The sequence below is a fragment of the Mauremys reevesii genome, linkage group 1 (assembly GCF_016161935.1).
Source record: "Mauremys reevesii isolate NIE-2019 linkage group 1, ASM1616193v1, whole genome shotgun sequence".
In the NCBI taxonomy this organism is placed as follows: Eukaryota; Metazoa; Chordata; order Testudines; family Geoemydidae; genus Mauremys; species Mauremys reevesii.
Window position 1 is genome coordinate 336,069,722 of NC_052623.1, and position 17,901 is coordinate 336,087,622.

At 41.0% G+C, this 17,901-nt stretch overlaps 1 protein-coding gene across 4 annotated transcripts in view; it reads right to left on the bottom strand.

The window, feature by feature from the left end:
- FAM185A (family with sequence similarity 185 member A) overlaps positions 1-17,901 on the bottom strand; it is an 86,462-nt gene that overhangs the window by 26,783 nt on the left and 41,778 nt on the right. For all 4 annotated transcript variants that reach the window (XM_039517734.1, XM_039517737.1, XM_039517720.1 and 1 more), the window contains exon 5: positions 16,348-16,389. In XM_039517734.1, the coding sequence (XP_039373668.1) occupies positions 16,348-16,389 (42 nt within the window). The remainder of the gene's footprint in view (positions 1-16,347; positions 16,390-17,901) is intronic.

Sequence of the window (17,901 nt, forward strand, 5' to 3'; positions counted from 1 at the left end):
CAGCATCTTTTGGCTCATTTAAAACAGCAGTAAGAGTTGCCTCCACAGAACTCTGAAAGGGATTTTGCTGAAACTGGACCATAACCAAACAATTGGCTCAGTACAAGTTCATTTTTACCTGCCAGGATGCTTCATGGGAGAGTGACACACTAACCAGATTGCTCAGGAGAACTGCCACTAACGGTCTGTATAGTACAGTAAGTCACACTCAGCTGAGATCAGAGATTACTGAACCAACCCTTATCCAGGGCCGGTGCAACCATTTAGGTGACCTAGGCGGTCGCCTAGGGCACTAGGATTTGGGGGATGGCATTTTCTTCAGCAGCGACTGCGGCGGCCGGAACTTCGGCCGCCCCGGTCGCCGACGGCATTTAGGCGGAGGGAGCTGGGGCAGGGGAGCGCGGGGAGGGCCGTCTGCAGCAAGTGCGGGGCGGCACGCAGAGGATTCCCGCCCAGCTCACCTGCCCGCCTCCTCGAAAGACGCCGGGGCTGCTTCACGTCTCCTGCCTCCCAGGCTTGCGGTGCCTAAGCTGATTGGTGCCGCATGCCTGGGTGGCGGGAGAAGTGAAGCAGCGATGGCGTGCTCGGGGAGGAGGCGGAGCAGGGGTGAGCTGGGGTGGGGGTGCCTCAGGGCGCAGGGCTGCCGCGGGGGGGGCCCTCAGGGCGGAGAGGGGGAGCTGCCGCGGGGGGGGGGAGGCTTAGGGCGGGGGCTCGGGGATGAGGGAGGGCACAAGGTGGAAGTTTCGCCTAAGGCGCGAAACATCCTTGCACCGGCCCTGCCCTTATCTATTCCCAGTCCTCAAATACTGTGTTTCTATGGCCAATTCTTCAGAGAAACTCTCCTGAAAAAAAGCTCTTCTGGGATTCTCCACCAAGGGAGGCTGCTTCTTCCTAACATCAGAGCAACAGTAACTGAAATACTTTCCTTGTGGATTGTATTTTCTAAATGGACAACCTACTTAATTCTCAATTACTGAGAGAATCTCCACTCAGTGTTATATTTTGCTTTCCACAACCAAATCTCTGTACAACTTATCATGAGTGATGTATCCGAGTATTCAGATTCTAAACTGTATTGTCAAATCTATTCACCTACATTTAGGTTATTGCTGATTACGTACTCTATGTATTATATGACTTTAAAAACAAACTTTGTATTTGTGCATAATCTAAGCATTATACCCAGATGTACAGACACTCTTTTCTCAACCTATGTATTATATAATTTTTTTAACATTAGCTTTAATAAATTTTTCAAAGGCTGACCGTTAGAAATTTGCCAGACTTCCAATTCAACTAAAGAGACTCCATTTAAAAAATAAATTCTATATTTGAGGCAAAACCCTGTGTGATGCAAGTGCACTCAGAGATGTTCCACTTTGCCTAAAATACTTAAATATTCAGTGGAGCAGACTGTAACATGGGTCTCTCAGGTAAGTGACCTAACTATTGGGCTATAGATTCTCACAGTCTCTCTGCTCCAGTGAATACTTCAGTGTTTCATACAAAGTGGAACAGCTTCAATAGAAGAGAAAGTGAGATCCACCCCAGAACAGCCCATAGCCTGGTGGTTAGGGCATTCACCTGGGAGTGGGAGACCTGGGTTCAAGTTGCTGCTCTGAATCAGGAAGAGTAGGGAAGTTAACATGGGTCTCCCATGTCCTGGATGAGTGCTCTAACCATTGGTCTACTTGGTATAATGGCAGCTCCACAGTTGCTGTCATCATTGTGGTTGTTTCATGCAGGACCCAATCCAGTAGGCATGCTCTAGGGAGGCTTCTGAGAATGCCTATCAGATCATGGACAATAGGTGGGGGAATACCTAGTTTGAGGAGACAACTGTAAGTTTGAAACTGAGCAGATCAGGGTGTCAGGACTTGGGCAGCTTTGTACATGCCCACTGAGAGAAATTTAGGTACCTAGGGAATTTTACTAACAGAAATGTAGGCACCTAGGGAATTTAGGCAACAGGTAAGCATGGGTTTGAGGTAGGGCTGTCAATTAATCGCAGTTAACAATAGAATACCAACTGACATTTATTAAATATTTTTGGCTATCTACATTTTCAAATATATTGATTTCCATTACAACACAGAATGCAAAGTGTACAGTGCTCACTTTAAATTATTTTTATTACAAATATTTGCACTGTAAAAGTGATAAACAAAAGAAATAGTATTTTTCAATTCGCCTCATACAAGTACTGTAGTGCAACCTCTATTCTGAAATTGTAACTTACAAATGTAGATTTTCTTTGTTACATAACTGTACTCAAAAACAAAACAGTGTAAAACTTTAGAGCCTACAAGTCCACCCATTCCTACTTCAGTCAATCACTCAGACAAACAAGTTTGGTTACAATTTTCAGGAGAGAATGCTGCCTACTTCTTGTTTATGATGTCACCTGAAAGGAAAAACAGGTGTTCGCAGGGCACTGTTGTATCTGGCGTCGCAAGATATTTATGTGCCAGATGCGCTAAAGATTCATATGTCCCTTCATGCTTCAACCATCATTCCAGAGGATAAGCGTCCATGCTGATGACGGGTTCTGCTTGATAATGATCCAAAGCAGAGTGGACTGACTCATGTTCATTTTCATAATCTGAGTCAGATGCCACTAGCAGAAGGTTGATTTTCTTTTTCGGTGGTTCCGGTTCTGTATTTGAGTGTTGCTCTTTTAAGACTTCTGAAACCATGCTCCACACCTCATCCCTCTCAGATTTTGGAAGGCACTTCAGATTCTTAAACCTTGGGTTGAGTGCTGTAGCTATTTTTAGAAATCTCACATTGGTACCTTCTTTGCGTTTTATCAAATCTGCAGTGAAAGTGTTCTTAAAACAAAGATGTACTGAATCATCATACGAGACTGCTGTAACATGAAATATATGGCAGAATGCGGGTAAAACAGAATAGGAGAATACAACTGTCCCCCAAGGAGTTCAGTCACAAATTTAATTAACGCATTATTTTTTTAACAAGCATCATCGGCATGGAAGCAGGTCCTCTGGATTGGTGGCTGAAGCATGAAGGGACATACGAATGATTATCATATCTGGCACTTAAATACCTTGCAACGCTGGCTACAAAAGTGCCATGCGAATGCCAGTTCTCACTTTTAGGTGACATTATAAATAAGACGCATGCAGCAGTGTCTCCTGTAAATGTAAACAAACTTGTTTGTCTTAGCAATTGGCTGAACAAGAAGTAGGACTGAGTGGACTTGTAGGCTCTAAAGTTTTACATTGTTTTGGTTTTTAATGTAGGTTTTTTTGTACATCATTCTGCATTTGTAAGTTCAACCTTAATGATAGAGAGATTGCACTACAGCACTTATATTAATATTTGTAATTAATAAATATAAAGTGAGCACTGTACACTTTGTATTCTGTGTTGTAATTGAAACCAATATATTTGAAAATGTATAAAACATCCGAAAATATTTAAATAAATTGTATTCTATTATTGTTTAACAGCGTGAATAATTGTGCAATTAATTTTTTTCATCGTGCATTTAATCATGCAATTAATTTTTTTAATTGCACAATTAACATTTTTTTTACTTGCTTGACAGCCCTAGTTTGAGGATCTAAATTTTGAACTGAGGCACCTAAGATGGCAGTTAAGTGCCAAAATACCTTTGTGGCTCTAGAGAGATAAGGTGGGTGAGATAATATCTTTTATTGGACCAACGTGTGAATTTAGTGTTTTCTTGACATCTACGATGCTGAAAATGTACCATACCTCTAACTGAAAGGGTCAGGCCCCAGCCTCCTCTGTGCATGCTGTGATCAGTGATTGTACTGCTCAATGCATGTTGGCCTCCCCCTTTATACCGTCTGCATGACCTCTACCTCTCCACACTTTCCTACCCACAGTACACCTTTCTCGAGTTAGGGCAGGCACTAAATGCTCTTTGGGATGAGATTATATCTATGTTTGGAAAACACTGAGCACTCTGTCGGATTTAAACAAACAATAATACAACACTGCAATCCATGTTTAACCGTGGAACTGGGCTTTTGGAAATGATATTATGATAATTATTAGAATATCTCTCATGTTAGGTAATGAACGAGATACAAATGCCTAGATGGTAGAACATAAACAGTACTATGTTAATACTTAAAAGTCAACATCTTTCTTTTTGAAAAGGCTGATAAAGTTGATATTTGTGTTTAAATCTTCTTTTGTCTTCTCTCTCTTAAACAAGTTAGAGAAGGAAATATAACAACAGGTTAAAAAACAGAGGCTGGAGAAGCCTGGATAACAAAACAGTCTGAAATTTAAATGAATAATGCTACAGGAAAAGTATGGTCTTGCAACAGTTAATGAAGCTTGGTAGGACAAAGTATACAACTGAAATGTTAATGGAGAAGATACATACAGAAAATAGAAAAAGGAGATGAAATGGGAGGGGGGTTATTTTATATATAAATACATACCTAGTTCTAGAGGGTGCTAATCTGAATGAACTATTGAGGTTAAAAGCTAGAGAGAAAGTATATGATATTTTACATTCAGAATCTGTTATGAACAGACAACTGAAAGGGAAATATAAGGATGAATCATTCTAAAGGAAATGGAACAGATGGCTAGGTCAAATTACTTGGTATTCTCAAACAACTTCAATGATCTAGGTCAGGGATTGGCAACCTTTCAGAAGTGGTGTGCCGAATCTTAATTTATTGACTCTGATTTAAGGTTTCGCGTGCCGGGAATGCATTTTAACGTTTTTAGAAGGTTTCTTTCTATAAGTCTATAATATATAACTCAACTATTGTTGTATGTAAAGTAAATAAGGTTTTTTAAATGTTTAAGAAGCTTCATTTAAAATTAAATTAAAATGCAGAGCCCCCTGGACCGGTGGCTAGGATCCAGGCAGTGAGAGTGCCACTGAAAATCAGCTCGCGTGCCACCTTTGGCACCCGTGCCATAGGTTGCCTACCCCTGATCTAGGTATTTACTCGTACAAAAATGCAGTGAAGCAAAATGTCCTTGATACATTCTTTGTTTTATGGAAACAAAGGCAATCAGTGGGGAGACCAGCTTGGTTAGAGTTTATACTTCACCAGAAATGAAAATGGAAAGATGGGGATATTAAGATGGTGAAACCTGGAATCCACTGATCAGGATCAAATTGGAGTTTACATATCAAGAAGGAGGAGAACCCCCAGAGATATTAAGTATCAGCAAGAGGGAATGTCAAACTGAAAGAGTGACTGGGAAAATGAAATAGGGTTGATGTACAAATCAATTGGTGCAGAGATACTATGTTAATGGGTACACTAGAGATGCCTAGGTCACATCTACACTGTGTGCGGTATGTAGGCATAGCTATGGCGCTGGAGCTATTCTCCTGTAACCCTGTAATGTTGACGCAGGCTACAGAGATGGAAGGGATTTATCCGTTGCTGTAGGAACTCCACCTCCCCAAGCGACAGAACTAGGTTGAAGGAAAAATTCTTCCGTTGATCTAACTGCATATACACAGAGTTAAGTCAGCACAGCAATGCGCTCAGGCTTGTGGACTTTGACACTCCAGAGTGCCGTAGCTCTGTCAACCTAAATTTTAAGTGTAGACCAGGCCTAACATAGCTGCAGGGAGGGGGAGTCTTAAAAGGTGTTCTTTGTAAGGGTCAAAAGGAAACAAGGCTAAAATGGCGGACAATCACAACCAAAATACAGCTGCACTTTTGTTGGTGCTGCGTAGCATTTTTTCCTATTTTTGAATCAGGTGAGGAACAGAAGGTATCACAGAAAATTGAAAAACATGAAAGTAATTAACAGACATCACACACAGATTTATCTTAAGATTCCAGAAAAAGAAAAGCCACTGATTGTACAGAAATGACCTCCGAGATCTAGCAACCAGACTTTTTCCAAAACAATTCACGCTATCTCCTACTTGCAAAGTACTGTATAAAATAGTGACCCATATAAATCACACACCTACAGGAAACAGACAAGTAAATACCAAGATAAGTTACAATAATAAATTTACAAAAAAAAGTGGAACTTGATACATCCCAGTAAAACATTCAGTACATCAGCATAGGGTAGAACAGTTTCATAGCTTGACAATCAATTATTTCCCTTCATACTGACACTTAATAAGTGGAAATAATAAAGAAAAATGTTGACAAATTGTCCTTAGCTTAAATCTGAATATTTCCTGCAAAACTTCTTTAGTTTTCCCAAGAGCACTAATGGATTCTGTTCCCATTAAAATGAATGGCAAAACTCCCTATGATTTCAATGAAAGGAAGATCAGACTTTGATTAAGATTTGGTTAAGGAGACACAGCACTGATGAAAGGAAATTAATCAGATCTCATGACTCCGGAGGTGCAAAGCAGATGATTTAAGCCCTTCTTAACTGGCCAGTGGAAGACTCCCCTGGTGTAAGGGAATCCTACAGTGGCATAGGGCCTCTGTAGCAGTTTTTATGCCACCCATTCTGCTGAACCCAAATGGAGGATGGTGACCAGGAAAGAGAGAGCATGGCCAGAGTGCCCGTTTTCCAGAACAGCCTTGTCAGAACAGCCATCATAACATAGAGAAGCACTAAAACTGCTCGACCTTATGCCAGGGACCAGGCTGGTATCTGCTGGTATCAGGTCAAGAATGAGGCTGCATTTGCCCTCTCCCTGGCTGTGTGCCAGTCACAGCTCAATCAGTCAGGAGGATCTGGACTCGAGAAAGGGTTGTAGGGGTTGCCTCATACCTACACAGGTCTGTCACATCTTACGAGCATTTAACATGCGCGATTTCAGTTTTACGCGGTCGGCAAAAACAAAAACAAAAAAAGAGAAAAACAACAATTTAAATACTGTTTCTGTAGTGTGGGCGATTCCGCCCACCATTCAACCCAATGTAATTTTGACTATATGCGGTTTTCACTTTATGCGCTAACCGCGGAACAGAACCCCCGCATAAGATGAAACTCGCCCATAGCAGCTATCCACAGATGTTCATCTAATACTGTCCTGGTGCTATTAGATGTCCAGACTTTTATAATCTTTTTCACTTTAGCCAGTCATCTGACCCAAGCAGTTTAATACTATAAACTTGCTTAAAACATGGGAGGTTGCCAGCCCTGAAGATTAATGGGAAGAAAGAGACTTCTGGCTCATTTTTTTTTTTACCATGGGATTCTTATGAAGAGATACAGCATTCTGTCAGGGATGCTACTGTCAGTAGTTAAATGCAAGTAAAGAGTTATGTAAGACTCCCTGGTAAAGTTACGTGAGAGGGTTTGTCTGTGCAGTCTGAACATTACCATTAAATACTATGACATGCTCTTTAATTCAAGGGAAGTTTTAAAAGATAAGACGATGACGCATAAAGGAGTCCACTGCATCACAACAGTCTTCTGGTAATTCTTTTTAAATTTTTGAACATTTCAGGACTTAACTTCATCTTTACAACTGTAATCTTTATTTACAACTCGATAGCATATTTTTAAAGGAAATTAATCCTTTACAGAGTTATAGGTGAGCCTGCATTTTATCATGTATTTACAATGAACAAATGCAGCTCTCTCTTACTTCATAGCTTCTTCCTTCTAGGAAGGATTAATTAATTAAACTGGATTAACTCCATGAATCAAATTCTTCTCTGAAAGTAGTTTAGTTCACAACAGTAGTACTCTGGATTTACACTGATGTAATGGAATGCAAAATTTGTCTCTATGTTTGAAACATAATGAACATGCTTTCTGAATACAGCACATCAGCTGTAGAGCTTAACAGTAGTTTAAATGTTGGTATTTAAGGAACCATCAATTAATCCAAATGCTCTTTTATTATCAGGTATCGGTTCATCCAAGCCACTACGCTAGACATGGAAACCACAATACATTTTTTGATTCAGGCAGCATGTATTAAAAAACATTTTCATATACCATCCTTGAATGGGAATATTGCCTGGTGGAGGTAAGTTGGATAGGAATATACTTGAGTGTCTCATTACATATCCACTGTCTGAAATGTATATTATGTGGGAGTAATTTCTCACTTTTTGGATCTGAAGAACTGAAGGGTCTGTCTGTGGATTAAATGTTCATCTACATGCATTTGTTGCTTTCTCATTATAAAATGGCTGTTGGCAGTTTATTAAAGGTCTATAAGTCTCTAGGACAGGAACAGAACTATTAAAAACTTCGAGAGATGAAAGTTTTTTAAATGTTTACTGTTACTTAATAGCTGTATTACAGTAATGTGCAGAGGTCTCAGTCAGGACAGTGGCTCCATCATGCGAAGCACTATAAAACACATACTGTATAAGATTAAAACATTACAGCGGACAGATGTGTACTATAAAAATAATGAGATTATGTACAGAAGAAAAAACAATGCATCCTTTTAAGCTGCAAGAAAACTCATGTTGTGACTAAGAGCTGGGGGACAGCTGACAGGTAGGAAGAACCATATGATTTGGCCAGACACATCCCTAAGGGACAAATTTATTGAAGGAGAACTCTATAGCCTAGTAAAGAGGACAGGAAAGAAGTTGGTAAAGTACAAGGAGGCGCTAGTCAGGAATGGTGAAATGTAAGAGTCCCATTTAAATATAAACATGTGAAGGCAAGCAACTGAATATTGACAAAATGTACAAGTGAAGGATGAACTAGAGTGCCTGGTATTAAATGAGGATATAACTGTAACAGGCATCATGGACACTTGGTAGGAAGAGGATAGTCAATAGGACACAGTAATATCAGGGTAAAAAATACACAGGAATGATAAAGTAGGTCACGCTGGTGAAGTGGCACTGTATGTGAAAGAAAGCACAGAGTCAAATAGACTAAATATCTTAAATGACTTATACTGTACCACCGAATATCTATGGGTAGAAAATCCATGCTTGAACAATAAGAGTATAGCAGTAGGAATATATTACCAACTACCTCATTAGGATGGTGACTGTGAAATGCTCAGGGAGATTAGAGAGGTTACAAAGGCAGAAAAATGCAATGATGATGAACGATTTCAACTATCCTCATATTTACAGGGTATATGTCACCTCAGGAAGGAATGCAGAGAGAAAGAGAAAATGTCTAGACACCATTAATGACTGCGTCTTGGAGCAGCATGTCTTAGAACCCACAAAGGACGAGAGAATTCTTGATTTAGTCCTAAATGGAGCACAGGATCTGGTCCAAGAGGTGAATATAGCTGAACCACTCAGTAATAGCACATAATGTAATTAAATTTAACATCCTTGTAGGGGGAAAGTGCCAAATAAACCCACCACAGTAGCATCTAACTTCAAAAAGGGGAACTACACACAAATGAGGAAGTTAGTTAAATGGAAATTAAAAAGAGCAGTCACACAGATGAAATGCCTGCAAACTGCATGGGGACTATTTAAAAATAGACTCATACACTTTAAGGTCAGAAGTGACCATTATGATCATCCAGTCTGACCTCCTGCACAATGCAGACCACAGAATCTCACCCACCCACTCCTGTAACAAACCCCTAACCTATGTTTGAGTTACCGAAGTCCTCAAATTGTGGTTTGAAGACCTCAAGCTGCAGAGAATCCTCCATAATAGAGGTTTAAACTAAACGTATATCCCAATTAAAAAAAAGACAGTAAGAGGACCAAAAAAATACCACCATGACTAAACAGCAGAATTAAAGAGGCAACTGGAGGCAAAAAGCATCCTTTAAAAATTGGAAATCAATCCTAAGGAAAACAGAAAGGAGCATAAACTCTGGCAAGTAAAGTATAATAAGGCAGGCCAAGACAGAATTTGCAACTAGCCAAAGACACAAACATTAACAGCAAAAAATGTTTTGGTACATCAGAAGCTGGAAGCCTGCCAAAAAGTCAGCAGGGCCACTGGATGGTTGAAGTGCTTAAGGAGCACTCAAGAAAGACAAGGCCGTTGCGAAGAAGCTACACAAATAATTTGCATCCCTCTTCACTGCAGACAATAAGGGGTAGATTCTGGCACCTGTGCCATTCTTTTTAGGTGACAAATCTGAGGAACTGTCTCAGATTGAGGTGTCATTAGAGGAGGTTTCTGAACAAATTGATAAATTAAATAGCAATAAATCCCCAGGATCAGATGGTACTCACCCCAGAGTTCTGACAGAAATCAAATAGGAAACTGCAGAACTTCTAACTGGGCTATGTAATCTATTGCTTAAATCAGCCTCTGTATCAAATGACTGGAGGATAGCTAATGTAATGTAAAAAGCTCCAGAGGTGATCCTGTCAATTACAGGCCATTAAGCCTAACTTCAGTACCAGACAAATTCTTTAAAACTATAGTAAAGAACAAAATCAGATACATAGGTAAACATGGTGTGTTGGGGAAGATTCAACACTGCCTTTGTAAATGGCAATCATGCCTCACCAATCTGTTAAAATTCTTTGAGGGTGTCAACAAGCATGTGACAAGGGTGATCCAGTAGATACAGCATACCTGGACTTTCAAAAAGCCTTTGATGACATCCCACACCAAAGACTCTTAAGCAAACTATAGAGTCATGGGATAAGAGGAAAGGTCCTCTCATGGATCAGTAACTGGTTGAAAGACAGGAAACAGAGTAGGAATAAACAGCCAATTTTCACAAAACAGAGGTAAATAACAGGATTTCCCAAGGATCTGTAATGGGACCTGTGCTTTTCAACATATTCATAAATGATCAGGGAAAAAAAAATCGCTGGCGGAGCCCCGCTGCCACAGCCCCGAGGTAGTAGCGGCAGGGTTCCAGCAGTGATTTAAAGGGCCTGGGGCTCCCCGCAGCAGCTGGAGCCCCAGACCCTTTAAAGCGCCGCCGGAGCCCCGCTGCTACCGCACTATATGCGAACCCGTGTTATATCGGGTTGCATTATAGTGGCATAGAGGTGTATAACTGGGTTCAAAAAAGAATTAGACCTATCCTCTATGAACTCATCTATCAATGGCTGTTAGCCAAGATGATTAGGGACACAACCCCATGCTCATAGGTGCCAACTCCGTGGGTGCTCCGGGGCTGGAGCACCCACAGAAAAAAATTGGTGGGTGCTCAGCACCCTCCAGCAGCTCCCCATGCCCCCCCCCCGCTCCAGCTCCCCTCTGCCTCCTCTGCGATCACGCCACCGTGGCCTGCTTCTCCCCCCTCCCTCCCAGTGCTTGCGCTGCAAAACAGCTGATTTGCGGGACGGGGGGAGGGGGAACGCAGCGCACTGGGGGAAGAGGCGGGGCTGGGGCGGGGATTTGGGGAAGGGATCCAATAGGAGCAGGGAGGGAGCGCAGTTAGGGCAGGGACTTTAGGGAGGGGGTTGGAATGGGAGCAGGGGCAGAGATGGGGTGGAGTCGGGGCGGGAAAAGGGGTGGGGGGGGCGTGGGCACCCACCGGCGCCGGAGAAAGTTGGCACCTATGCCCATGCTCCACTCATATTGCTAGAGTGCCTCTGGCTGCCAGAAACTGGAACTGGGCAACAGGGGATGGATCACTCAGAAGTGCCCTGTTTTGGCCACTGTCAAGGACAGGATAGTGAGCTAGATGGACCACTGGTCTGACTCAGTATGGCCATTCTTATGTGCTTTTATTATTTTTTTTCCTAGGGCAGAGGCTGTGCTTTTGTTTTCAGATACACTTGTTTTTAGTATTGCTGTGCCCAGACCACACAGTCTAAATTCAACATGATGCAACAAGGGAGGGTATCTGACAAAGGAGGGAAGAGGAAGAAGGTGATAATGATTATTTTGGTAGCTGTATTTGCAGGGGCGGCTCTATGTATTTTGCCGCCCCAAGCACGGAAGTCAGGCAGCTTTTGGCAGCATGCCTGTGGGAGGTCTGCTGGTAACGCGGATTTGGCGGCATGCCTGCAGGCGGTCCGCTGGTCCCGCGCCTTCGGCATGCCCGCCACCAAATTGCTGCCAAAGCTGCGGGACCGGCAGATCTCCCGCAGCCATGCCGCCGAAGGCAGCCTGACTGCCGCTCTCACGGCGACCGGCAGGCCGCCCCCTGCGGCTTGCCGCCCCAGGCACGTGCTTGGTGCACTGATGCCTGGAGCCGCCCCTGTGTATTTGGATGAAGTGAAGGCGTGGACATGAATAATATAAAAATACTTAAGAACAGTTTCTGAGGAGGAGCTTCCACCCTTATTAGGGGGAAAATACCAAATTAAAAATCTTGGGTGTAATTTTAAACACTTGAATGCTTAAGATAGGCATCTAGTTCTACACCTGGGTACTCATACCAGTGCATAAGCACTCAACTGTTGATCTGAACCCCCAGAAGTGAAACGGGCATCCTGACACAGCCCAGTTTTCAAGTAGGCATCGAAAGCCTGCAGCATGTCATACCTGGTGTTAGGGTTTGAGATAAAAATCAGCCCACAGTTCTGAGCATGTTCTTGAAGCTACACAACTTATATTTGGAGTGTTTCCTCACACAATTATGCTGCAGATATTTTGAGCATCCTTTCTGTCTTCCACAAACAATACTACTTCATAGGGGAGAGAATTTGCAACCAAATTATTGGTATTGTCTTTCAGTCCTGGGTAACCTCCAAGCAATGGTCACATATAGCAACCGTCTCACATCACTGTGGACACCTGCAGATTGCTCAGTTTTCACTTTAGTACTGAACCCCAATTTCAAGTATCAGATATCTGTGTTTTGACAAATATTTAACACTTAACTGGAAATTAACATTTCAAGTACAACAAATCCAAGGCAACGAGTGACTCCAGGTCCTGTACAGACAGAGGGTCATGATGTGAGGAAGTGGGACAGAATCACTTCATATCTTTCAATATTTGAAGGATGGTGAAAAAGTTGGCACTGAAACGTGTAAGCAAACGAGTCTGACAAATTTGTTCTTTCCTGAGTTTCCTTGCGTCTGTGTGCCAAATCTTGCTTTCAAAAGCAGGACCCTACTTCCTGTAAATACAATCCATAAGGCTGGCAGTTGAAAATAAACTCTGCCTTCAATCCACAAAAAATCTGGGGTCATTCCCTCCTATTTGAAATAGCATGGCTGGCACAGAACTCCCCATTTTTCTCACATTTCCAACAGACCACACTCAAAGTAAAGATTTGCTATCTCAGAACATTTTGGAGCTGAAATGTAAATATTACCATGCAGGGAAGCAGGACTTGAATGTTATTTTTAATACAGCTGTAGGATGGTAGAAAGAAATTTGTCCTGGCAGCAGAGAACACCTCAAGGGAACAAGACATAACAGCAAGGAATGAGTGATTACAAGTAGGACTGTGCCAACTATAAATTGGAAAGATGGGATTGGTGCTGAACACAAAGCCTTCTTTGTTGTCCTTTGTGAAACTGTTAAGAATTCTGGTAATATCTTAAGGACCATTTTCAGCAGTGATTTAATCAAATCAGAAATAAAACAAGGTTGGGTTGATTTAAATTAACAAGTCATTTAAAAGCTGCATATTATTTGGTCCAAATTGAGAAGTTTCCAGTACAGTACTTTCAAAACACATCAAAATTATTTCACATTTGTTAATCACTAAGAGTGTACTTAGCACTGTATAAACACATGCTGTAGAGAAAAGCATGCTTCCTGCTTCAGTATGCTTATTTTAAAGGCCCAATCCCGCAAGAAGTTGAACACCAGAGATCCCTCTAATTTTTTACATCCATGTGCAGAATGACTTTTGATATGTACATTAATATGGAGGTGATGTGTGACACGTCACCTTCACATTGGTGCACATACAAAATTCATAGGGTGGGGCCGAGGGGTTCGGAGTGTGGGAATGGGCTCAGGGCTGGGGCAGAGGGTTGGGGTGCGGCGTGGGTGAGGGCTCTGGCTGGGGGAGTGGGCTCTGCTGTGGGGCCAGGGATGAGGGATTAGGGGTGCATACTGCCCTGGGGCTACAGTGGGGAGAAAGGACTCCCCCCACAGCCCTCTTTCCCCACAGCAGCTTGGGACTGGGTGACAGTTGCTTCTCCCCAGCAGTGGCAGCTCTGGCAGGTCTGGGCCAGGCTGAGGGAGGGGCTCCTCTCCCCAGCAGCTCCAGCAGGCCTGGGCCAGGCTGAGGGAGGGGCTCCTCTCCCCGGCAGCTCCGGCGGGCCTGGGCCGGGCTGGGCAAGGGGCTCCTTCCCTCCGGAGGGCCTGGGCTGGGCCAGGGAATAGGCGTCTCTCCTCGCCTGCCTGTGCGTCCCTGGAGAGCAGGTCAGGCAGCTTACAAGGAACGTAGCTGAACACCCTCAATTCCTGTTGAATTTATGATTGGATCACCAAGTATATAATACAGAAGTGTTGCTTGATTCCTACTGACTATTAAAGCAGAATTTTGCAAGAATAAGGAATAGCTGATTAGCATGATTTCCTGTTGTCTCACAGATTAATACCCTGAAAAAAAGTTCAACCCCTAACCTCTGTGTTAGTTGGTCTTCTACGAGATTGATATATATACTAAGGACACACTAAGTAGCAAGATACTATAGAATCATTGAGAGATATAATGGGTATATTATTCAATTAACTAGTTTTACCTAATGAATGGCATTCCTGTTTGTGCAAAATCATATTATTTACTGTATTACTAACTTTATACAAACAGGAATAACATTCATTTGCTAAAATTTGGAAATATATGTACCTGCAGGCAGGTAACATAGCGCAGTAGTTATAGGAAGGCACTAAGCGCTAGAACACCAGAGTCGCTGTGTGAGCTCTAGCAATCCATTTAACCACTTTGTGCTTCCTCATCTATAAAACAGAGAAAATACTTATCCACTTGTGTAAATCACTTTAAGAGCTTGAGGTGACACCACGTAAGTGAAAGGTATTATCATATCTCACCCAGTGTCCCCTAAGTGTATATGATTCTTTAAAAAGTTATTTTTTCCTTTGAAAATCTCCATAAAAAAGCCTGAAAATGAATACAAATAGCTTTGTGATCTCCTGAAGAAAAAGGGAAATGTTACTAATCACTAAGGCACGTAAATCTGAAAGATAAAATGGCTCTCAACTGTCAGACACTTCTTAATATTTAGAACTCAGCTCAGTTAACTATGGAAACTATTCATCATTTGTTAGTAGACAGTGATACCTCCCGTGTTAAGAAACTGTAGTCTTCTAATACCCTCATCATCAAACAGTTCATTTGACAGAAGGAAAAGCAGAGTCTGGAAAGTTGAGTTTAGGTTTGTGGTTTCCATGACTGACTTTTGTGAGGAGATTTGTTGCATTTATTTTTAAGAAATGTTGATGTTGGTTTTTTAATTACTATTGTTTTCAGGTTTTGATATTTCTAAAAGGCCTCACTCCTACAAGGAGCTTGCTGTGGTGGGGTCACTGAGCTCAGTTGGTGCTACCAGAAAACACTCAGAACCTTTCAGAATTAGCTCCATAATTGTATTCATTTACAAAAATGTAATTCCTTGAGTGCTCACATTGTAGATCCAAAAGAGACAGTCCACCTGATTCACCACTGCGTTACTCCAGTTTTACTCACTGAAATCACTAGAATTACATTGGCACAAAACTGGAGTAACTCAGTGATGAATCAGGCCCAGTAAATTTTGATTTGAAATCAAAAAAAGGGAGTCACAACAACCCCTGAACTCATTTGTACAGTACAAAATCACAAGAGAACATTGAGATAATTCAGCAGCGTTTTACCATTCACAAACAAAAATCACTTTGTTGAAACAGAGACGAGACTAACCCCAGTCTTTTTTCTTAAATTAAAGAGCACACTGATTAAAGCAGCACTTAGACTGTAAACATTTTGTCTTTATTTTCTAAAGACGCTCCTAGCATCTTTGCGGATGACATAAAATAATAAAACAATGATTTAATATTACTTGTGAGTGACAAAATCCCAGCCATTCAGTTTTAATCATCAAACATAAGACAAAATAAAAGGTTAAGAAGACACTTGATCATGTTCTATTATTATCTACAGAGAAAGATGATATCAGATACTTCAGAGCTCTTTTGTCTAGCGGATAAAGGCATAACCATATCCAAAGGCTGAAAGCTGAAGTCAGTAAAATTCAGACTGGAGAAGAGAGGTAAATTTTTCCTAGTAAGCGTAATTCAGCATTGGAACAGATTACCAAATGCTGTGGTAAATTTTCCTTACTTGGGAATTTTTAAAACAAGAATGGAGGTCTTTCTAAATGTATAGCTTTATCTTTCCCAGCATTATAGTATTTCCTTACAGTTTGCAAAACCAAAATGAAACAACCCTGTACTGAACCAATTCTTTATTAAAAATTCTAGAAAACATTTTAATCACATCAGTAAAACCAACAAAATATGTTACTGAAGATACAAATAATCTATGCATTTCACCTAAATACTATCTGGAAAAAAATACACGAATGCTGTCCTATTTAAAGAGAAAGTAGAACCTACCTACTGTGATGTTCCCTGTTTTAGTTTGAAGGGTTGTGTCACCTATAAGAGAAAAACATAGTCGATGTTTTAATGATAAGAGAAACTTATTTTATTATTTTATACAGTCCATTCGGAGACTGCACACATTATCTGCATATCTGGGAGTCCTGCTCCAATGACCATAATGCAACTGCTAGTCTTCATATATTTATTTGGGTTGCACATAAAAATTAACAAAATAAATCAATACAAAATATATTATTTTATATTCACAGAGTTGCATTCTATGAAAATTCTTAACAAATGTGGAAATAAAGTTTAAAAATATGAAGATATGGAAAATAATTTGTGTAAAACTTTATGAACATATAGACAAAAAAAAAAGCCAAAAGCATTTCATGGGTATCAACCAATACTTTTTTATTATTATTTTTTTGTGCCAGGTTTTGTTTTGTTTTTTAAATTGTACAGTTAACTACATAGGCCATATGGCTGACTAAATTGGTTTAATTGTATGTGTAACAAAAATGGCATACAGACAGCTAACCAAAAAAAGTTTCCATCTTCCAACAGGGATATATTTTCCAAGCTGAGCGTGGGGGATTGCAATAATATTTTTTTTTCCAGGAGGGGTTTTTCTGTCTCATACTGCAGGGCTTCTTCTTAAAAAATTCCTGTGGAGTCATTGCACATTACCATGCTATTCCCTTCAAACCTCTCTTCATGTCAGACTCCAATGTCAATCTGTGCAAGTAATCACATTAGTATCTGCAGCCCTGTTTTGAAAGAATTCAATGAAATGAGGAGCCGACAAAGTCATAAATCTGCTAAAGGAATCAGTTTATTGTAAACTGACGTATGTAATTTTTGAGCGAGCACATATCAAGATCGTGGAAAGTAGTAAATAATTTATCAGTTTTTAATTTGTTTAGCAAAACATGATTCTGTTCAGCCGTACTACAGTATTATATTAATTTATTATGGACACCAGGGCAATCTATTTGACAAAGAAAGGGCTGGTGTTGCAAGGTGTAGAGCAGTGGTTCTCAACCCAGGGTCCCCAAACCCCTGGGGATCCTCAGACTGTGTCTAAGATTTCCAAAGGGGTCTGCACTTCCATTAGAAATTTTTTAGGTGTCCACAAATGAAGAATGGTTGAGAACCAGTGGCGTGGAGGGTCCCACTGGAGATATCAAGCATCCTCAATTTTCACAGACTTTATTGGGATTCAATAGTTCTAAGCACCTAACATAATCTGGCCCCAAGAGATTAAAGAGAATAAGCGTAGAATAGTGCAAGAGATCTGAAGCTGAAGCATGTAAAATCATCTCTTGTTGTACCTGTCAATTTCTGATCAGACAGTACCACATTGTGTTATATGCAGATATCTTCAGACATAGTAAAATCCATGTACTGTACTCTTCCTGTTCAACTACAGTGCTTGCAAGGCCAGTGCCTAAGACTTACGATCTACCTCATTAAAAAAAAATCATGTAGTTAGTGGTCTCTCAATAGCTGGTAGAAGGTATTATACACATACCTCATATTTATGGAGCAACATTCACACACAAA